Source organism: Talpa europaea (genome assembly GCF_964194135.1).
Source record: "Talpa europaea genome assembly, chromosome: 7".
NCBI lineage: Eukaryota > Metazoa > Chordata > Mammalia > Eulipotyphla > Talpidae > Talpa > Talpa europaea.
In genome coordinates, this window is record NC_140074.1 from 53,909,424 (window position 1) to 53,931,553 (window position 22,130).

The 22,130-nt window shown below is 49.0% G+C and overlaps 1 protein-coding gene across 1 annotated transcript in view; it reads left to right on the forward strand.

The window, feature by feature from the left end:
• COL15A1 (collagen type XV alpha 1 chain) overlaps positions 1 to 22,130 on the forward strand; it is a gene marked incomplete at both ends in the record, with an annotated part of 94,642 nt that overhangs the window by 66,890 nt on the left and 5,622 nt on the right. Inside the window, 17 exons of the mRNA XM_084237798.1 lie at positions 1,137 to 1,172; positions 3,081 to 3,143; positions 5,431 to 5,499; positions 5,600 to 5,635; positions 8,342 to 8,395; positions 8,477 to 8,536; positions 9,963 to 10,031; positions 10,141 to 10,182; positions 12,396 to 12,441; positions 14,396 to 14,476; positions 14,880 to 14,929; positions 15,025 to 15,126; positions 16,578 to 16,722; positions 19,277 to 19,341; positions 20,660 to 20,788; positions 20,929 to 20,988; positions 21,726 to 21,785. Coding sequence (XP_084093924.1) covers positions 1,137 to 1,172; positions 3,081 to 3,143; positions 5,431 to 5,499; positions 5,600 to 5,635; positions 8,342 to 8,395; positions 8,477 to 8,536; positions 9,963 to 10,031; positions 10,141 to 10,182; positions 12,396 to 12,441; positions 14,396 to 14,476; positions 14,880 to 14,929; positions 15,025 to 15,126; positions 16,578 to 16,722; positions 19,277 to 19,341; positions 20,660 to 20,788; positions 20,929 to 20,988; positions 21,726 to 21,785 — 1,167 coding nt within the window. The remainder of the gene's footprint in view (positions 1 to 1,136; positions 1,173 to 3,080; positions 3,144 to 5,430; positions 5,500 to 5,599; positions 5,636 to 8,341; positions 8,396 to 8,476; positions 8,537 to 9,962; positions 10,032 to 10,140; positions 10,183 to 12,395; positions 12,442 to 14,395; positions 14,477 to 14,879; positions 14,930 to 15,024; positions 15,127 to 16,577; positions 16,723 to 19,276; positions 19,342 to 20,659; positions 20,789 to 20,928; positions 20,989 to 21,725; positions 21,786 to 22,130) is intronic.

The window sequence follows — 22,130 nt, forward strand, 5'->3', positions numbered from 1 at the left end:
AGCTCAGTGTCCACTGGGGCCACCCACCCCTGCAGTCCCCAGGAAGGTTGATCTGAACCCCCCTCCCCCACATCGTGGGGAAAGCCTGCTGTCCTCCTCAAGATTTCTGCGAGTATCTGGGAGGTTTCCCTGCTGAGTGACCTCTTGGTGGGTTGTCTCACTCCCTCTGCACCCCAACTGCTGGGTTTCTACTGATCATCCCCAATAAACCCTAAAGCAAACAAGCTAACCAGAAAAAACCCCATTCACAGAGAATCATGGTTCTGCTCAAATGATTAGCATTTAGGGTGGTAGCAAATCACAGACAGCCTGTGCTCCAAGATTCAGCATCCCTGTTCTGCGAGTTCTGGGCTTTGTCTGCCTACATGTCTGCACCCCCACCCCTCTCTCTCCACCCCTTCCCAATCACTGTCCTCCTTGGGCAAATCCAGGCCCTCAAGCAACTTCTTCATCCCTTCATCCTGATCCAGCCTAATGGAGCATCAGGCTTTTCCTCCTCAGAGGTAGTTCCCTCCCCGAGAGGATTTAAGTCCCAGCCTCTCCTGGGTTTGTCTATACACATTCTATCAGGAAGCTTGTCATCCTGTCATCTCTTTCTATATATATTCTGCTAAACTCCTCTGCTCTAATAGGCATGTGGGTCTGGGCTGGTGGGAGGGAGAGTCCTGGAGTGAACTACAAGCTCTGTGTTCTAGGATCTTTCCATTCTCACTCCCACTGGGGAAAAGGAGCTGAGTTTCCCCAATATGCCCCACTTCCACCCCCAAGTACCCCAGCTCACCTTCTGGGCCCACTCATCAGGGTTTATTTGTTCTGCTCCCAAGTGCTGCATTCTTGCCTCTAGATGTTTCAGCCCCTACAAGATTTCCCTGAGGAGGCTGCAACTTAAAGTGAGGGGGTTCTGGCTGGGGGACAGGGGTGTTGGGAGCCAGAGCAGTTCATGGCTCGTCATTGTATGACTTTACCAGGCCCTTCCCTTGAGGTCTCCCATTCTCTTCTGCAAAGTGGACCTTGAGCCCCTCTGCGTGGGAACGTGTTTAGGCCTCTGGGAGGGCGTGGGCTCCCGTGGCGTGGCGTTCCTTCTGACCCTGAAAATGACAATTCTAACCTGACTGATTTGTCTTTGTGTGTCACAGGGACCGAATGGTATCCCTGGGCTGCCAGGATTTCCGGTAAGTACCACAGTAACTGTCTTTCCTCTGTGCCCTGCAGCTGTGCCCCTTCTACCTGGAATGCCCTTCTTCTCATCTGCAAAACCGAACTCTGGCACTATCTTGTTCATGTAACCATTCTTCATTGCCTCTGCCTGGAGGGATCGCTCCCTCCTTTATTTTCACCTCTGCAGTGGTTCAGGGGTGTGGTGACACCTTGAATAATGCTTGTTTGTGCCCTTGTCTTTGTTTTCTGGACTTGCAACTTGTAGAGAGTCGGGTCTTGCTCATCTTGCTGCTCCAGAGACCACAGATGTTGGAGCTGGTGGTTGGCTTCTATGAATACGAGTGGTTGAGTCAGACATTTCAAGTAGATAGATTCCAAGTAGATAATGTTCCTAAAGAGATCAGATGAGGGGAAGAAAACTATCATGGGCTTATAGAAATCCAATCCTGATAGTCTGTGAGCCCCACTATGGGGCTTCACCATGGAAGATGAAAGTGCATTTCTGTGTAGAAGATGATCAATTTTATATAAATGTTTGAGGCTGTGCTAAAGCCCAAGGCCTAGCTTAGAGTGAGAGCTGTATAATTTCTTCAAGACACTGCACCTCAGAAACACGTGATGCCAAAGGTGACTTGTACTGCCTCCAGGATAAATGAAGGACATTTATCAAAAATGCAATAGAAATGTATTCTTGATGGTGGAATTAAAGTGACTTCTTTCTTAACGTTATACATTTTTCTAAAAAGAATGTGTCCTATGATGATACTAAAAATGCATGTAAACTAGACATTAAAAAGCTGAGGAGGAAAAAATAAATCCATAGGCAGGAATGCCAGTCACAGAGCGACCCCTTGGCCAGGAAGAATGGAGGCCAGACCTTTGAGCTCAGCCCCAGCTTGGCTGCTGCAAATTCAGAGCATGTTCCCGAGACATTTTCCTCTAAATAACTGGTTCTGTGTTCCCAGGGGAGCCCCTGCCTCCTGAGAGCCCCCCAAGCCACTACAGGGAGTAAGGAGTGGGGCAAATAGGCAGGAGCCAGGCCATTGACCTCCAGTAAGGATGCCCCATTTGGCATAATGTATTTATTGAACCTTCATTTAAGACTGTATTTGGAAAAAAGAGTGAGAAGAGTTTCATTGTTAAAAAATAATTACTATTTGAAAGCCTCTGTCTCATGGGTAAGTCACCCTTTAGCCCAGAAGACAGGACAGGAACTTGTGAAAAGCTAAGTAACAATGAAATGTTGAAATGCCTTTGGGGGCAGACATCTGTCTGTGTGAGTTATTGTCACAGCTAAAAAGTGTGTTGGAGTTGAGAAGAGGTCACCTCGAACTGGGAGTGCAGAATTTGGCCCAGCATAGGGAGAGAAGGGCAGTTCTGCAGGGGGGAACAGCATGAGCCAAAGTGCAGAGGCAGCGGGAATGTTCAAGAAGTTAAGGGGAAAGGCTCGGCTCCACAGTTTGATGGATAGAAGGTGAGGTCCTGTGGTTGGTTGGGCTGGGTGTGGATGTTAGTTTAGGATATTTGCATGACACCCCAGAGATAGTGGGGAGCCAGGGAAAGGCAGTGAGGCATGGAAGGTGAATGATGGGAGGAGGCAGGCTGCAGGATGGCCTGGAGGCCCCCTGGGATGAGCAGAGACAGCAGGACCAGGCTGTGTCAATAGTGCCCTTTAGAGGAAAGCAAAATTCAAACAGGGATGGGGCCTCCGGCTTCCTAACACTCAGTCTGTTATCTCTCCACCAGACCACAATTTCTTGACCACTTAAAATTAGAAAAACTTCATGGCTAATTATGACTCCCTCCCACTAGGGGACTGGCATTCTTTATTCTACTTTTTGGAAAACAATATAAAACTTCCGCTTGCTTAAAATTTTTTAAAATCTTGACAAACAACTCAAGACTCTGATGATTCTTTCCAGGGCCCCAGAGGACCAAAAGGTGACACTGGTGTGCCTGGCTTTCCAGGACTGAAAGGAGAACAGGTAAGAGAAACCCAGGTATCTGGGTGAGATTGTATTCCAGAATTTGGAATATTTCAGATTGGTTAAAAGTAGCTATTAACTTTTTTTAAGTTTGAACTCTAATTCATATGCCATAAAATCCATCTCTTTAAAGTTCAGTGATTTACAGTATAGCAAAGTTATGCAACCCTCACCACTACCTAATTCTAGAACAGTTTCTTAGTGCCAAAAAGAAATTCCATATCTATTAGCAGTCACAGCTGTTAACTTTTATAATAATCTCAAGGTTCCTCCAGGGCAAAGGTGGGTTGTGAATGGAGATACTGATTTTCATCAGTTTATAAAAAGCATTTAACCCAGTCCTCCGTGAATGCTGTTTTCACATGTGCTGTGCTTGGTCAACCTGCCTGCTGGGCACCTAGGTTCGAGTGTGTTCTCTCTGAGAGCCAGCTCCAGTACCTAGCACTGGACCTGGTACTCAAAACATTTGTTGGATGAAAATGAATGCAATGAATGCTGATATTTGGGAATGATCAGTCTGGGCTTTCTGCAGCTGGATAGCAGTCTTGGGCCAAGATCTTTGGAATAGATATTTAGCATGCATGGCCCTTGCTGAGAACTGCCCAGAATTGGACTGACTGTTGCTTCTTAGCATTAACTTCCCAGTTAGTTTTTATAGATAATGAGAGAATGGCATCCATAAAGAGATCACAGAGATTCTGGATTGGTCCATGTATTCATCCACCCATTTATGTGCTCATCCATTGAGCCTCCAGGGATAGCCAGCTTCCTCTCCCAGGCACTAGGGATATAGAAATAAAATATGAAGAACAGATATGCAAGGATCCAACAGAGAGCATGGTCCCTGTTGTAACGGAGGTCTGTTCAAAGCCTTGGGGTGCTGTGCAGCCCTGGAGCCTGCACAGGGCTTTGTCAAGGGGGGACGGATGTGTCTGTAAGAGGAGAGAATGATAGGTTTTTCTCTTTCTTCTTTCCCACTACCTTGCCACACTGGGGCTCCAGTGTCGGTTGGGCCATAATTTGGTGTGGGAAAAGGTTCTGTGAGCTGGCCAAGGGGTCTAAGTTGGACTCCACATGGGGTGATGTCTTGGGAAGCTTCTTGCTGCTGTGGGTCTACAGAGATAGGATGGGCCCAAGGCATGTGCAGCATGGGAGGAGGCTAATCAAGCAAGGGTGGCCCTTACTTTGAACACTGTCTACTGTGGGGTAAGGTCGGAAGGAGTGAGGGGGGCCTATATGCCATTCCTGCTGAGATAGGTGCCTGGGCAGCTCTGTTGCTGCTGATAGAGCTAATGTACTTCCTCTCACTCTGCCTCTAATGCTTTTGTGCTTGCTTCTTCTTGCTGCTGGCGTGCTCAGGACCTCCTTTCCTCACCAGCAAGGGGTAAGATGCAAATATCAGGTGTGGTTTTAGGGGGATGGAGAGAAGAGGCTGCTCTGCTTGCTTTGGCACACTTCCCTGGCTGCCTCTGGCCTGTTGCTTCAGTGTGTTCAGCCCAGCCCACCAAGTGCCAATATTGAAGGTTGAGGACCAAACCCCAGAGTGATACAGAAGGTTCCTCCACCTGGCCTTTTCTCTAGATATACGTTTTCTTGGAAGCCTCCTAAGATAGTAGATGGCTCTGCTGAGGACAGTATTCAAGGAAGGATCCTGTGTCTCTGCCACCAGTTTACCCTTCTATCTGTTTCCCAACATTGAGATAGCTCTGCCTGATCAATTCAGTGATAAATTCCTGAGAACCAGGAGTTCGGAGTTAGAGTTCCCCAGGGGGATACAGGGCCCCTGTGTTGAGAAAGGCCTATCGTATTCATACCTTGTCTTTTTCCCAATTTCAGGTGTTTTAACAAAACTAAGGCTTCTTGGTGGGAACAGATATCAAGTCAAGTTATTAGGAAAGCAAGCCCCCAAATATATTAGGAGCCAAGATTCCTAGAGGGGTCATATAACAAGAGGTGGCAGGGAGCTTGTTGGGGGCTAGTTCCTGAAGGACAGAGAGTGGGAATGTTGATTTGTCAGTGGGAAGCCCTGGAGGGACATGCAAGACCCCGGCCTGTGCTTTCACACAGTGACTCTGAAAATGTGCAGAGGGGCTGGCCCAGAGAACTATCAATCCCTTGGGAGGCTGTTGCAATACTCTCAAGAGGTCATGTCGAAGGAGTGGGGGTGGAGGGGCAGGAGGAAGGCAAGTAGAGTCCTGGCATCTGGACTGAGAGGCCTAGTGAGCCCCTCGATAAGGCAATGATCATGGGGGAGCCCCAACTTCATGCAAGTTTCTCTGAATTGCAGGGAGAGAAGGGAGAGCCGGGCTCCCTGTTGACCGGGGAAGTTCCTCTGGAAAGACTGAGGGGGAAAAAGGTAATGATGTCAGCAGAACTTGAAGGTACACATCTGTATCCCTTCTTTGCTTCTGCCACAGTGTTCCTCTGAGTGACAAGTCTGTGTTTCCCTGTTTTAGGGTGAACCTGGAATTCATGGAGCCCCAGGACCAATGGTAAGCTATAGTGTCCCAACTGGGTGTGGATTGGGATTTGAAGCCTTTATCATACTTTGACTCAATTAGGTTATGAAATATCAATTGTGAAATAAAAAGGATGTGGCAAATAGTGTGTGTTTTAGAGAAGGCCAGCTGCAACCAAATAAAAATCACAGTGCTTTAACATAATAACCACTCGTTTTTGCAAAGTCTACTATGGTTGCTGCTCCTTGGCTTCTCCCCTCCAAGCAGTGACTCAGGATCCCAGGATACTTGTGTCTGTGACTCTGCTACCTTGTAGATTAAAGGCCATGATGGCATTTACCCATGGGAGGACTGAGGTTGAGGAAGGGGAAGAGGCCATGCAAGATGATGAACATCACTTCTAGCACATTCCATTGACCAGAACTAATGTGCACATAAGGTGGAGGGGTCTCAGAAATGTGATTTAGAAGATGTGTGTGTCCAGGAAGAAGAGGAGAACCGAATGGTATTGAGCACAGTTAGACCACAGTTGCCAGCAAAAGATTGCCATCACCAGGGAACCCCTCAAAAGGACTGCACAAAACTCCGTGGGATTTTTGGATCATACTTACTTAACTGGGTCCTCTTCTCTCTCAGGGTTTTCGTTTCTCATCTGCAAGTGGAGGGTGTTGAAGTACTCTGACATCCTAGGGCCATCTTGCTTTTCTGCTCCAGGAATCTATAACCATTGGGCTGCTGAACAGTTTTGAAGCTATCGGTTAGGATTAACCGTAAACTTCTTTGTCTGTATTCTTCCCCCGACGCAAGAATATTAAGATGTGGAACATCTACTGTAGGTCAGGCACTGATAGTTCACAGAGATCCCCCTTGTCTCATCCTCACCACCCTAAGAGGTGACTGTCAGAACCCCCACTTTGTAGACCAGGAATCCAAGGTCACACAGGTTAGGTAACTTGCCCACTGACGCAGCTTGTAAGTGGCACAGCAGGAATTTGAACCCAGCTTGTCAGGCTTTCCAGGTTTTTCCCATCTCACCCCACCACCTCCAGTCAATACGTGCCCTTCACCCTTGAAGCAAGGTGGATGGGGGAATGGTGCATGCGTTTGTTTGGCTGAAGCTGGGTGTCAGGCCTGGGAAGAAAGGACCTCATGTTTCTATGACAGACACGTGTCCTTGGTGAAGGGCCCCAAGCTTCCACGGTGCTTCATTCCAAGGGCCTCTGAGACCTTTGGTCCCTTATGTCAGGCAGAAAGGGTGCCCTGGAGAGGGCTGGCTGGGGGCTGAGGCAGACTGGGAGAGTCCTGCCAGCCTCTGGTTACTGCTTACATTCAGTACCATGGGCATTACCGGTAGTTAGCAGCAGTGGCCAGCAGGCTGCCATGGATGGACATGCCACTCAGCACTGCAGTTTGCCAAGCACAGACAGCAAGGGGGCACCGTCTTGTAATTTACATAAAGCTACGTGTGGGCTAGTATCGCTTACTACTCCTTAACACGTTCACTCAAACCTCATTATTCAAAGCGTGGCCTGTGAATCAGCATCATCTTGGGGCTTGTTAGAAATGCAGAATGTTAGGCCCTGCCCTTGACCTACTGGATCTACATTCCGACCAAATCCCAGGTGACTTCTACGCACATTGATGTTTGAGAAACTCTGCCCTAGGATGCATCACCAGGTGACCTGTACTCCATTAACAGCTGTCTCTGCTTGCTTTCCCTAAGAGGAATGTGGGTTGAGTACCTCACAGACAAAGCCTGTTTCAGTTGAGTCTTTAGCTCTCACTTCCCGGGGCACGTGGCTCTACTAAGTCCTTACTTCATGTGGTCAAGAGGTTCTAAGAAACTGTGAATTTAAAGAAATTATGTATACCAAAACCATGCCAACCTGGAATAACATGGTTTTGTTTGGCGTTGTTTCCTTACAATGTGGGTGAGAATAAAGAACTCCCAGCCAAGGGCTGAAGAACCTGCTGCATGTGTTAGTGGAGCAGGAAGAAAGGGCTTGCATGGCTGGAGGCTGAGGCCAGGCAACCCCCTGGAAAACAGGGCATGGAAGGTATGGACCAAGTAGAACTTGTGGGAAGATACAGTGCATTGTAGCTATCCAGATGCCTGGGGCCATCAGGATCTCTGCAAGAGGTTGGATCAGTGCAGTGGCTGAAGAAGCATTTGGACCCCAGAAAGCCAACACTAGACTAGGAGCTATGGGCCTCACTTGGAGAACTGGAGGACCAGGCCAAGACTCTGGTGCTCAGGGGCAGGTAGAAGGAAGGCAGGAACCAAGATCTGGACATTATCAGACAAGATCAGCATGGTTCCAATGGAAGGCTCATTATCCTAAAGGGGACATGAGGAGTCCTGGGACATGAGACTGAGATCCACTATCTGAGCTGGCCCAGCACTGGGCTAACTGGAAGCTGAGGCCAGAGCTCCTGACTTTCTTACTTCTTTGTTAGCCTGACTGACAGAGAAGGGTTGGTCCAGAGTGTGGGATGAGGTGTGGCCTGCAGCAGGATGTGAGGGAAGGGGATGAGTTGGGGCTTCCAGCTGAGAGCAGAGAGGCCAGGTGACATGGAGTCAGACAGGTGGACACTTCATCATTATTCCTCGCTCTCCTTCCTCCTGCCAGTGGCTCATTGTGGATACTGCCCACAAAGGCAGGCAGGCAGCTAGCTCCTCAGGGCTCCCTGACCTGGAATTATTATTCTTTTCTAATCTGCTATTTGGTTTGCCTCTAGGGGCCCAAAGGACCACCAGGACATAAAGGAGAATTTGGCCTCCCCGGACGACCTGTAGGTATCAGTGTTCCTGAGATGGATGTAAGGGAGGCCTGTGGGTGCTGGGGTTACTCAGGTGTTTCCCGTGGGTTTCAGGGTCGCCCCGGACTGAACGGCCTCAAGGGCACCAAAGGAGATCGGGGGATTATGATACCGGTGAGTACCCCAACCCCAAGGCACGCCGGGGCTACAGTTCAGAGGAACAGGCCTGTGTTAGGGGAGGATGAGAGAGCCTGGACCAGAGTGTGGGGCTCTTAGACAGCTCACTCTCAGGAGGGTGCCTGCCACTGAAAGCACCCTGACAGAGAAAGCTTCCTCAGGCAGACCCAGGGGGAGGGAGAGAGTCACCCGCATGCTGAGGGTATCTGACTTCAAGCCCCAGGTCTTCAGCCTCTGGGGTTATAATAACCCGTTTCCCTCTAACCCACTGCCCATGGATTTCCCACCTCACTGGGGCTCAGTAAAGGTTTGTGAGTGACTGTCAAAGGCAGACTTTGGGGCATCAGCAGGGTCCACGTTCTAGAGTAAGGAGGCCACCAACACTTATGGAGCACCTACTGTGTGCCGGGCACTCTACAAAATACTTTTGAGGACAGGATCTCAGTCTTGATAAAAACTATCTCAACAGACACTCTGGGGTTCTTGTTTGACATGAGAGGAAATGGGCCCTACAGAAATGAAGTGACCCACTGAATGTCACCCCATCAGTAAACACCACGCTGAGATGCAAAGGCAGCTCCAAGTCTGTTGCTTCTTCGGTTTGCACCACACTGTCTAAGCTTTTTACATCCAGAAATCCAGAAATGTAATTGTCCTGAAGTGCTGGGACTGACACGCTCATCAAGACTGGTCCTCCTAACATGGTGGACTGGAGCTGCCTGGTCCCCCGGACACGGTGCCTTCCCACAGGGAACCTTGCCTGTGAACCTTCCTGTGAACCTTGCCTGTGGGGTAACTGTCTCACACCTGAGGTCAGAACCTCACTGCTACGTGGTCCTGCTTGGGCTCCAGGCTTGGCCGAGGAAACACTGAGTGATCTGGCCAGACTGACCTGGCTGTGAACATGACTCTGCATCTAACGAGAATTTTGCATTTATTCTTGCATCCGTGAGGTGTTCTCCAGGCACCATTTCATATGAAGGCCACCCCTACCCTCAACTCTCCACCCCCAACTCTCTATCTGGAATCCCATGATAGAGAGAGGTGGTAGACCCGGCACTGGCTGAGCACTGCTGTGGGAGTGGGGGGGTCTTTGGATCCCAAATCTCAGTTCTGCAGTAAGTTGCTGTGTGACCTTGAGCAGGTGACTTTCCCTCTCTGGGCCTCACATTCTCCATATGTAAACCAAAGACAATACTTGCACTGTGGTCTCCCGCATGGATCATTGTGAAGATGCAGTGAGGTCATGGATGTAGATGATCTCCATAGAAGGGAGAGGCCTGCCTGGGGGAGAAATTGCTGGCTTTGGAGGAAACTTCTTTCCCCTTTTCTATTGTGCCTTAAATCCAGGGGAGTGTCCTGCAGCTGCCTCTGCACACATAACAACCTGAACTGGACAACAGCCTTTCCTTTCTCCCTTCAGGGCCCACCTGGCTTACCTGGTCCCCCAGGGCCCCCCGGACCACCTGGAGCTATGGTTAACATCAAAGGAGTAAGTCGGGTGACTGGGAGGCGGCCTTCAATGGGGAGCAGGAATGGGACCAGATCGGCCTAAACTGGAGCCAGGTGTCCTGACAGCCTCTTGTTCTTGCTCACCACAGGTGGTCTTCCCAGTACCCCCGCGGCCACACTGCAAAACACCAGTGAGTAACACGCAGCCCCTGCCTGCGAGCCGGGGGTTGGCACAGAGAGCAATGCAGAGAGCATCACTCTTGCCTTGTGGGCCTCTTCTATTTGCCAATGCCCTCTTTCACGTCTTCTGTCACCTTCCTGTAGACCTTTAAGCGACAAGAAGCTTGTAGATAACAGGTTATGGCAATGAAGCTTGCTGGGTCTTCTAAGGGGCCACACGCTGGCAGTGTTTCTTTTAATGCAGTCAAAACATGTGCCTTTGGTTTCCATAACCACATTAGCATCATGCGTAGGGCAGTTTAAACAGGAGGGAAACAGACGCCTCAAATGCAGATGAGAAAAAAAAAAGCAGTTCTGAACTCTGCTCTCTGCATTAGGAACTTGGGGCTAAACCCTGTAACCCATAATATGCTGTGGTTTATAATGTGCCGCCCTTCCCCAGTCACCCTGTTACCGCACAGCTCAGCACCCCGAGAGGCAGGGAGTACCTCTCCAAACTGTGACTCAGAAAAGTTCACGGACCTCTCCCAGGTCCTGGGGCTGACAGCCCTGGGGTCATATCTCAGGTCTCCCAGCCAGCAGGGGCAGGTCCAGGGACATGCGGGGTCAGACAAGCACCCCCCACTCAGCCAATCAGCTACATTGTCCCTGAGGTTTCATGCATACTGCAAGCAACACAGGGAGGGCGGGCCTTCTCTTACATGGGCATTTGCCATGGAGCTGGATCTGATTATTCTCTCATTCAGTCAACAAATATTTATTGAGCACCAGGTATTCTGCTTGTGGGACACAGAGGTGACCTAGACGGGTATGGGCTCAGCTCTAAGGAGCTTGGCAAGTTCCAAGTGGGTTAGTAATTGATGCCGCTGGAGGTAGGGATGAGGCTTGGGTCAGAGGCTACAACATGATGCTGTTTGGCTGCGTTTTTGCCCAGAGAGCAGTCTGCGTTGAGTCACTTGGGTCTGCAGCTCAGAGCCTGGGAATGCCAGCCTGGAAGGCAAAGGACAGGGCCCACCCGTGTCAGGGGCCTGCTGATGCCCGCTTGCCCTGAGGACCACTGCAGCCCCCGTCATGTTTATCCTGACAGCTGAAGGGAAACATAAAAACTCAAATCTCCTGAGAGATCCCTGCAGCCCAACTTCTTACCATACAGGAGAACAGCAGCCCAGAGGTGAAGCCTGTTCCTGGTCCCACTCCAAGTTGGTGACCCTAAAGAGTGAACCCCTTCCAGCTAACACGACTTCAGGACTTAAATGGACTGACTGTGGGATGGCATTTGACAAACTTGAAAGTGCTGTAAAAATGCTCCTACAGTGACCATGACTGTGCTAGCACGCTTGGTGATAACTATGACCTTTGAGGGTTGCAGAGTTACTTTAAAGAAGCCAAAGACAGGCTCGGGCTATTTTTGGTACTTTGAAATTTCGTGTTACACAGCTGGATAACAGGGGAGCTGGGGTGTGGCTGTTTCTTGACCAACTCTTAAAATGGACATTTTGAAAAATAAATGCTTCCCCTCACAGCCAGTTTTTTACAGGTGCATGTATCGACTGTGAAAAAGGGGAAGGTGGACTAGTAAGAACAGGGTCATAGGTGGCTCTGTTTTAATAGATGAAGAAATGCCCGAATAGGGAGTGAACTGGGAAGAATATTGTCTAGAATAGCCTGGGCTCCAAGACCATGGCACTTAATGGGGGAAACCAGAATGCCCCCCAATCTAATGAAATCACCCCACCCCTTATTAATCATCACCACCATCCAGTTCCTGCTCATTACGCTCAGCTTTGATTATCACAGAAGCAGAGGTAATGACTGGCCCAGCCTCATGGCTGGCTCCATCTCTTGCTCAGATGCTTGACCCCTACATGAGTCAATCCTAGTTGATCAGAAAGGACACAGACTGCTCAGAGTTAGCCACACCAAGTGTGCTATGGTTTGTCATCTTCAACTTTGGGGCTTCCCTTGGGAGAGTTGTTTGGCAGTAACTCTCAGTCTGTGTACCCCAGTCCAGCTGCACAACAGCCCCCAAGTTGAAACCTGGGATGCCTGTGCACAGGGAACTGCTGGGATGCTCAGGAATTGGGGGGGAGGACACCAGAGCCAAAGGAAAACTTGACTCTCTGACACCATCCATCCTGCCACATGCGTCCTGGGACGGTGCCACCTGCTTATGTGTATTTCCATGACGGGTGCAGTGTATAACCTTGTCTTTCTCTCTCTCTAGGTTGGCGCCTCTCATCCTGGGGATTCAGAACTCATCACCTTTCATGGTACACACTGCCTTCTTTGCCCTGCGGTTTCTCTGGGACATCCCCAGATGCTCATAGCTCAGCAGATGGTAGTTTCCATTTGCACCAGGCTGGGTGTAGATTAGTGGTTGACAAGAGTGGTGGGAGGGCTGCCAGGTGAGCCCAGGTGAGCTGTGGGGCAGGGCACCTCTCTGCTTTTCGCCACTATCTGTCCGTTTTGCACACCTTGCCTGAGCCGACTAGTTAAGCAGGAACCACCCCACTTACTCTTTGGTGCATTGGCTTGTTCACAAAACACCTACTGATCCCTTCTTGCTTGGTGCCTTCCCATGCACTGGTGGAGGTAGGTCAAGCCTATGCTGTTCCTGCGACCCAGGCCCTTGGACTTTGTTAGGTGAAACTATTTAGAAGATAATTATTATGCCTTATACCAAGAGCTAAAACAAGGGGATCCTGGGAGCTTGGAAGACCTTGATTTCCTAGTATTCTTGGGCCGGCAGTATCAGCATCTGCCAGAAGCTGGTTAGCAGGGCAGGGTCTCAGGCCCTGCTGCAGACCTGCTGAATTGGAAGCTGCAGGTTAACAAGCTCCCTGCGGTGTATGCACAGTGACGTGTGAAACTTGCTAGCCCCGAAGCCTCACTAGTAAACCTCAGCATGTCCAGACTGGGAGGAGCTTATCTAGCACACATCAGAAAAGGGGTGCGCCAGGTGACAGGAGCATGCAGGAGAGCAGTCACTCTGGTCCCCGTCCCCACACCCAGTTGGGTCATATGTCCCCCTTTTGATCGAGGAGTCTGAACACTTGCAACTTAAATGGGGGAAGGTCTCTTCCCAGTACATGCCTGGCTTTACTCCGTCACCCTGGGCTGCCAGGTGGGTTCCCTGATGATGTCTGACCCCAGGGATTTCCTATGACTTTGGATGACTAAGGTGGAAGGAGGAGGAGGTAGAGCTGGATTTGCTTTCTCAGATCCCCAGGTGTTCCCCTTTCTGGCAGGCCCTCTGGGCTCAGGGGAGAGACAGACCTTTCTGTACTCCATGGCCCCTGGTCAACAGGTTGCCCCACTGGCTTGTGAGTCCTCACTTGGTTGTCCATGTCCTGGCCCAGGTGGCTCCCCCAACATCAGTGGGGCCTTGCAGGTGAGACAGCATCTCCCAGTTGACCCCCAGCGGCAAGTCATGCCTCTGCTCTCATATCCCCGCACATCAGGAAGCCTGGGCCTCCAAACCTCATCTGTTCTGCATGCCCCATCTCTGGGCTGGGGAGCACTGGCTGCTTGCTGTCTCATCTCTTTGAATTCCCCAGGAATTCAAAGTTTTAGTGTTCACACACCCATCAAGGTGGAGAGGGGATCACTTCCCTTCCCAATCTCTGAGCTCGCAGAAGCCTCCCTTGGTGCCTCTCCCACAGAGTCTGAGGATAAGGGGGTGTCTGTAAGGCCAGTTCTTTGGAAACTGCCTTCGCACAAGCCCTGCAGAGAGGGTGTGTGGAGTTGGTCCGTCAACTTACAATGTTCAGCACCTTTTGCTGGCCCCCTGCAGATACGCCTGGAGACTCCACTCCTACTCCTCCCCCTCCCCCACCCAGCCGCACTGGTAGAGGTGAGTTAGAACTAGAAGCTGGGCTTGGTGTTGAATCTCACGGTTAAACTGTCCAGGAGAGGGTCGGCTGAGCCTCTGCCAGACTCCCATGAAGCCCTGCTGGCATCGCTGTGGCACCTCTTATGCATCCTGCCTCCGTTACCCGCTCTGTGTCCGTCTCCCTGATGAGACCAAGCTTTCAGAGCTGAAACTGTGTCTGATGCATCCACCTCTGCCCTCCCCATCATTTAGCAAAGGAATTTATGCTTTCAATTGGCCTTTGTTTAGTGGACTTTGCTGAAGGGGCTCAGTTTGAAACCTTACTCAGAAACATTTTCTGTAGAACAAAGGTGATTTTCCACTATTTTCAATGTGTGTGTCTTTGGTGGCAGGTGTTAAAGGAGAAAAAGGATCCTGGGGTCTTCCTGGCTCCAAAGGAGAGAAAGGTGACCAGGGGGCCCAAGGACCACCAGGTATTTCAATTCTTGTTCTGGAACTTCCATTTGAGTTTTATCCCTGAGATATCCTCCTGAGCCAGAAAGTTGAGATAATTATATCACCAACCCTACTGTGAGCTCCACTGAGTTCTAGAGGGACCCAGCCAGTCATGTGCTGGACATGGAACATAGTAACGGGAGAACAGTCCTTCCAGTGGTTCATGATTCATATGCAAAATAAGGCCCAAAGTGAGTGCTGGGCTGTGCCCAGGACCTCACGCTATCTGGGTTGTGGGCCCCAGACCTGGCCTTATTCTGTTAGCTAAACCTGCGTGAGGCCCCTTCCAATAGCAAACCATCATGGTTGCCAATGAGGAGACTTTTGTCTTTAAATGTCTGAAGTTATGATTGTGAATTTTATAAAGCATTACTTTTTCAGGCCCTCCACTTGATCCAGCTTACCTGAGACATTTTCTGAACAGCCTGAAGGTAATTCTTCTCTGCTAAGCATTGTGTTTCCAAGTTCTTGGGCTGATGTCAGAGATTGGTTCATCCTCCTCTTACTGAATGTTCTCTGCTTCCAGGGGGAGAATGGTGACAGGGGCATCAAAGGAGAAAAGGGGGACCCTAATAGCGACTTCTTTTTGTCGGGGCCTCCCGGTTTGCCAGGAAGTCCAGGCCTGGTCGTGAGTAGTAACCCCTCCCCACCCTCTTCCTCCTCCATGAGTCACAGCTTTCCCTGAAGCCCCCCAGTATGACTGGGCATTTGGAGAGCAAGGGGGGGCGGTCTCACTTGGAGGTAGGACTTGGCACCGGCCAACTCTCCCCCATTCTTGTCTACTGATGGGGAGGTGGCAGGAGACCCCGAGGAAAGGGAGCTGTCCAAGGCCATGTGCATTCACTAACCTCACTGCTTCCTCATGTCTATGGTACAAAATTGGCTCAATACAAAGTTATTAATAGTGAACACGTCAGGGCCTCCCCCGGTGGCGTAGCGGTTGAGCGCTGGGTTGTGAAGCTGCCCGCGGCCTCTGCAGCGCCAGTTCGATCCCCAGCCGCCGGGCGAGGGTCCCACATGGCGTGACAGACTTCTCCTGCTGCATCCGCTGCTCCCCTCAGCAGTGTACTTCGTCAGTCTGCCTGCTCTGCTCTCCTCTCTGGCTCTGGTGAATTCTCTCACCCTCCCACGCTTCTGACTGTACCCAGTGCTTGCGTAAATATATAAATAAATCTTTAAAAAAAAAAAAAGAAAAAAGTGAACACGTCAGATAACAGAGGCAGCATGGGAGGAGAGGGAGATATTTTTAGAGGAGCAATTTGACCTTCTGAAATTTTATCAAAGAAGGAGCTCCGAGATAGACTTGGTCTCCTTAGGATGAGGAATTTCTTCAGACCTTGAAGAGGAAATTGAGTTATGCCTCCAAAACATGACCTGATCATTGACCTTCGGGGGCCATGAGCAACTGTGGTTCCAGAGCTTGCCCTCAGGGTAGACCCAGCAAAGCCAGGAGACCAGGGCTCTCCTTCTGGCTCTGCAGCTCATCTGCTTGGAGGTCTTGGGTGAGCCCTGCCCCCTCTACAGATCTGTTTCCTCCTCGTGAAGTGCAAAGTTTGGGCCCCTCTGACTCCAGGGTTATCTGGGATTCTGTGTAGTGACATTAACACAATGGCCGGGCTTGCTGCTCTTTACTTTGATCCAACTTGAGTGTACCCGGGATGGACAATAGTGAGAACAGTAGCTGCTATTTATTTGTTAGATTTATTTGTTTATGCATACAAGAACTGGGGTACAGGCCAGAGGTGTGGAGGGTAAGAGGATTCAGCAGAGAGAGTGGGGAGCAGAACAGGCAGACTGACTAACATACACTGCTGAGGGGAGTAGTGGGTGAGACAGGAGAGGTCTGCTGCGCCATGTGGGTAGCTCGCTGGCGACTGGGGATCGAACTTGTGCTGCAGAGATTGCAGATAGCTTCATAGTGCTGTGCTTAATCCCTTGTGCCACCAGGGAGGTTCCAGTAGCTAGTATTTATTGACTTCTTCTAAATGCTTCCTAAAAAGAATGACAGGACATGTTGTTCATGATTAACGTAACTGATTGTGCTTTCTCTCATCTGTTACTGTGCACTTGCCTTGACAGGGCCAGAAGGGGGAGACTATTGTCGGACCTCAAGGACCCCCAGGTATTCCTGGTCTGCCTGGGCCACCTGGCTTTGGAAGACCTGGTTCCCCTGGACCACCAGGACCACCAGGGCCACCCGGACCTCCAGCTATCCTGGGAGCAGGTTAGGACTGTGAAGGGCTCCTCACACTGCCTCCTGCCCCCAGCACCAACCTGGTGCATGTAAATGATATCTCATGTGGTTTTGATTTTTATTTCCCTAAAGATGTTCCTTGTCGGTAGAAACTTCTTGGCTGCTTTGTCAATGCCTAGGCCTTAGAGACTTGAGGACCAGTGCTGATTCTAATTCTGTAAAAATCTGTTGCCACAGCCCCTCAAATGAAAAGTGGGTGAGATAGGAGTATGTTTCCTTTTATTGAACATTCATCAAACAGACTCTGCCATTTACACTACATTATTTTATTAAATTCTTACAAATCTGTTCCAGGAAAGCATTAGCACCTTCATTCTGCATTAAGAAATGTGAGACCCAGAGACATTTAGGCACTTTTCCAAGGTCACACAGCTAATAAGTGACACCAGCTGATGAGGACCCAGATCAGGGCAGCTCTGAAGTCTGTTCTTCCCACTGTGCCCATGGAAGAAAAAGACAACAGAGCAATAATAGTATGAGCACATCATTTTCTGGGGTTTGCATCAACATGCTGCAGGTGTGGTGGGAGCCCCCTCGGGGAGAGCGACAGCATCTGAGGTATCGGGAGAACTTACATAGGAGATGGGCTTTGACTTACTCTTGGATCTTTGGACTATGTAAGTGACAGAAATGTAGCTCAGATTGGATCAAACAAAAGGGAAGTGTTTTGGATGTGAAGGAGGGGGCAAACAATCCATGTGCGGGCAATCAGCATGCCCCTGGGCCTTGGCAACAACCAGATCCAGGGACTCAACCCCTGTGAGGAGTCTCTGGCCACATTTTGTCTTCTCTCTGCATGACATGGTGAAGCTTCATGCTTCACCACAGACCACATCCTCTGCATGGTAAGAAATATGGTTACCGGCAGCTTATAGTTTCCACCTTCAGTTAGAAATCTTGGCCCTTTGTCTAATTTTCAGTTTAAAAAGTCCTGGGCTGGAGCAAATCCTAAGGAAGGATTCCAACTGGCTTGTCTTGGGCCAGATGCCCAACCTTGAACTAGTCACCTGTGACCAACGAGGCAGGATCATGTGAGAATACTGCAGCTCCTTCTGAAAGCAAATGGTTGCAGAGGTGAAGGGAAGATGCCAGAGATGACCATATTGCAAAGAAAGAAAGTTGCTGGGGGGGATTAAAACCACAGGTGTTCACACAGCCTGGAGCGATGAGTAGGAATCAGAGTAGTGAGGGGATGTTAGAGGGTCAGAACAGGATGCAGACACCCTGTTCTCCATAATGGCCCCACACTCGGCCCCCAGGACTCCTCGCTCCATTGAACAAGGATTGCCTTGCACATCATGTACAGTGGTTCGCAATTCCCACAACATTCTCACATTCATTATCCCATTTTATTTTCATAGCAGCCCTGGGAGGGAGATGAAATGGATATTACTATAAAACTCATTTCATGGATGAAGACACGGAAGCTCAGAATAGTTAAGAGACTTGCTCAAGGTCACAAGTACTAGTAAGAGGCATAGTAGGGGGCCAAATCCACACCCTCTGACCCTCTCCCCACTAGACATTCACCACCCTATATAAATTTCCAAGTCCTACGTTGGAACTGTAGACTTGCTCGCAATGAACTGAAAAATCTCAGAGTAATTTTACTGGGACTTATTAAGACATCCTTAGTGCTACAAGAGCTTTGCCGAGTTTGTGAGGACAGGGAATTATAGCGGTAGAAGGGGAGCAAAGGAATAGCTGTAATGACACTTCATTATATTTGCCTATCATGAGGGTTTCTTATTAGGCAACCATGAGCCCTAGAGAATTTAAGGGCTCTTACTAACATTTTATAGAGATGAGTATGTGCGGTGCATGCACATATGCTTATATTTTTCTAAGGAAGAGGCCAGTAGCCTTGATCTGAATTTTAAGGCCACTGTGACTCTCATCAAAAACTAAGAACCCCTGATTGAATGCTGCACAGTTGCAAAGCAATTGTATTTTCCTTACCATGGCCCCATGAAGAAATGACTGCTTATATTTCACAGATGAGGAAACAGGTTCAGAGGATTTGCTGTTTCTCCATACAGCTGGGAATTGACAAATCGGGAACCTGAGTTCATGTCCTGGCCCCAAGGTTGGGGCTTCTGTCACTGTACCACACCACCCTCTTTTACAGCCTAGCACCTTCTCTTCCTCTTTCTGACCCTATTCTCTTTAATAGTTAGTCATCTCTCTTCAGTGGTTATTTCAGTTTGTCTCGAGTGAAGTAAGTTGTGTGAGTCAGGAAGTTTTGGGGTGCAAGTGACAAAAAACTGAGCTCAAATCACAGAGACAACAGGAGCTCATTCACTTGTAAAATGGGCACATTCTAGCTAGGCTCCTCTGTTCCAGGGCTACAGTCAAAGATTTCAGCTCTTCCCCAACCAGCCAAGGTGTCTGAGACCTCTGCTCAGTGCAATGCCTTGCAGCGCTGTGAAGGGGTTGTGCAAGCTCCCCACAATGCCCAGCTGACACTAAGGCATTTTCCAGAAACTTTGCTCTTTTATAATTTCTCTACTCCTCTCTGTCCTAGCTGTGGCCCTTCCAGGCCCGCCGGGCCCTCCAGGACAGCCTGGGCTTCCTGGATCCAGAAACCTGGTCAGTATTACTATCAGCGGGTATTCATCCATCTGCTTTGGATGGGGTGACTGAGTATTCCAGCTACAGTGTTTGGGGACTGGCATATCTTGTATGTTGGGGTTAAGTTTCCAGGACAATAGAATTGGCACAATTCCACAAGTAGTAGAGGTAATTGTTATCCAGATGATTTATTAAGTAAAAAAACACAGAATACAAAATCACTTATGATTTGAGTTCTACTCCTCTAATCTTTAATTGAGTAAAGCATAAGAACCCATTGTGTGATATAAAAAAATGGAAACACGATCGTGTGTGAACAAGATCACACAGCGCTGAGCTGGTCAGATGGACCTGGGTCATTCAGCCTTCTCCATTCTACCAAAGAACGTCTCTTGTGTGTTTGTTACCCTGCAGATCACAAGCAGGGGGTAGCACTGGGGAATGATCATGAGCCACAGAAAGATGGGTGAACACCTCACACAGGCATCAGGAGTCCTAGGAATGCTCTTTGATCTTTACTGAATTTAGATGGAAATTTCACTGCCCACGGAAGGACCTATCCAGCAAGTGATGGAATTTTGATATTTAATGTCTTTGTGGGAGGGCATAGGCGCCTAAGCCTCTTTAATACTTAAAGTCATTATCTTCAAGGCAAGGTCAAAATTAATTTTTTATCATCTCCATTGAAATGAAAAGTAAAAGCTCTCCAGGCTACTGCTGCTTTTGTGACTTGATGTTTTTTGATAGCTTTTTGCAGCTTTTATGTCTGCCCCTGGCTATGCCAAGATGGCCATGTTCTAGACAGAAATGACAGATCCCCATGTTCTATCACACACTTAATATTGTAACTACCCAACTAGACAAAAAAAAAAAATTCAAGGTCTGAGTAGAGTTGCTCATTTACGTACCTTTCTTATTCAAGTGAAAGCAAATGTAAAAATCTCTAAGGAGCAGCACGAGATGACACATTTTTAACAATGTGAGTGTCGCCTCTCAAAGGAGCTGGACATGGCAAAACTAAGGGATGATTTTGCCAAAATCCAATGAAGACAACTCTCTTCACAGCATTTAAATGTCTTTATACTCACAGAATATTATCTTCTTTTTTAAATTTGTTTATTACGATGGAGATGTGTGTCCAAGGTAATTCATATTTTTGTTTTCTCAGAAAGAATGTCCTTGAGTTATTCATGGATTCTCTATCTCTATGTGGTACAAGAAGTCTTTTCATTGACTATGAGGGGATGGCTATATTTGGCTTTTCAAAGAGACTGTTTCCCTAGTCGCGCCACTGGGCTGATAACAGCCGTGTCTGGAATCTGGAATTTTCTGACAGGTCACGGCCCTCAGCAGCATGGACGACATGCTGCAGAAAGCACATTTGGTCATAGAAGGGACGTTCATCTACCTGAGGGACAGCTCGGAGTTTTTCATCCGTGTCCGAGACGGCTGGAAAAAATTACAGGTAATTCTCAAGCCTCCTTTAACAAGTCATCTTCCGATAACCTCAGAAAACACAAACCTATCTACTCCTATCAATATTTTGAAAACAAGGCAAACCATTTCTAGTTGATACTTTATTTTCAATGTTCTGTTTCCTTAAAGCTGGGAGAACTGATCCCCATCCCTGCAGACAGCCCTCCCCCGCCTGCACTGTCCAGCAACGTGAGTACTTCCCCGCTTTGCTTCTCGCTCCTTCATTCGTCAGCATTTCCTGGGCCCCCTGCATCTCCAGGACCAGGCTCTCTAAACTCTAGACCACCAGCTCAGTTATGGTTATGGCCAGTTATGGCCAGTTATGGCCAGTTATGGTTAGGTATCTAGTAAAAACCCAGAAATCACCAACAGGGTATCCTCTCAGTAAAGTGGAGGGAGAGCTGAGCCTGGAGGTGGGGACCGGTTATCCATGTCTGAAAACTCCGGGGCACAAACATCCCCTCTCTCGGCCTCGGTTTACTCATCTGTGAAATCATGGTCAGCATCAACAATCTAGAGGAATCCTTTAATCTTTAGCATTATGAGCACTTAGCCTGATAGGAACATTGGCAATTTATACCATCTGTATTCTACCCCACAACAATCTTTTAAGGCAGGTACTATCACCCCCAGTTTGCAGATGGAGAATCAGAGACTGAAGAGATGATTTGTCCTATGAGGTAGAGGAGTTGGCTACGTCCTTGGTTCAGTGCTTTTTCTAAAAGCCTTGAGAATATCCTACCCTTTGTGAGGGTCATTGTTTTCACTCGCATGTGAAGCTATTCATGGTTAAGTGTGGCCCCCAAGACCCTGCCAGACTTCCTAAAGACCCTTCCCAAGGAGCCTTGCTCTTGCACTTCAGTGTGCCCTGAGGCATCAGTCGGATGCATACTCACAATTGTTTCTTTTCCCTTTTTATGTAACAGCCACATCAGCCTCTGCCTCCACTGATGTCAATCTCAAGTGCCAGTTATGAGAGGCCTGTGGTGAGTGCACGTCCCGCGTGTGCCCTGCTAGTGCAGAGTGTGTGTCCCCTGTGTGCTGGCAGAGCTGCCCCCTCAGAATGCGTGCAGATGAGTGAACGAGGCAAACAAAACAAAGATAATTAAAATCCAGCATGCTAAGTGGTTTGGGGAGGCAAACAGGGTGCTGGGGTGCGGGGAAGGTCAATGAAGTCTGCCTTCTTTAGAGTAGGCGACCTGTGAGCTAAGAGAAAGGACTATTGAAAGCAGGTGGGATCCAGGTGGGAGGAAAAGAGTGGGAATTCCAGGCAGCGGGAGTATGGAACAGAGGCAAAGGGAAGTGCTGTACGTTTCCCAGTTCCACATGTT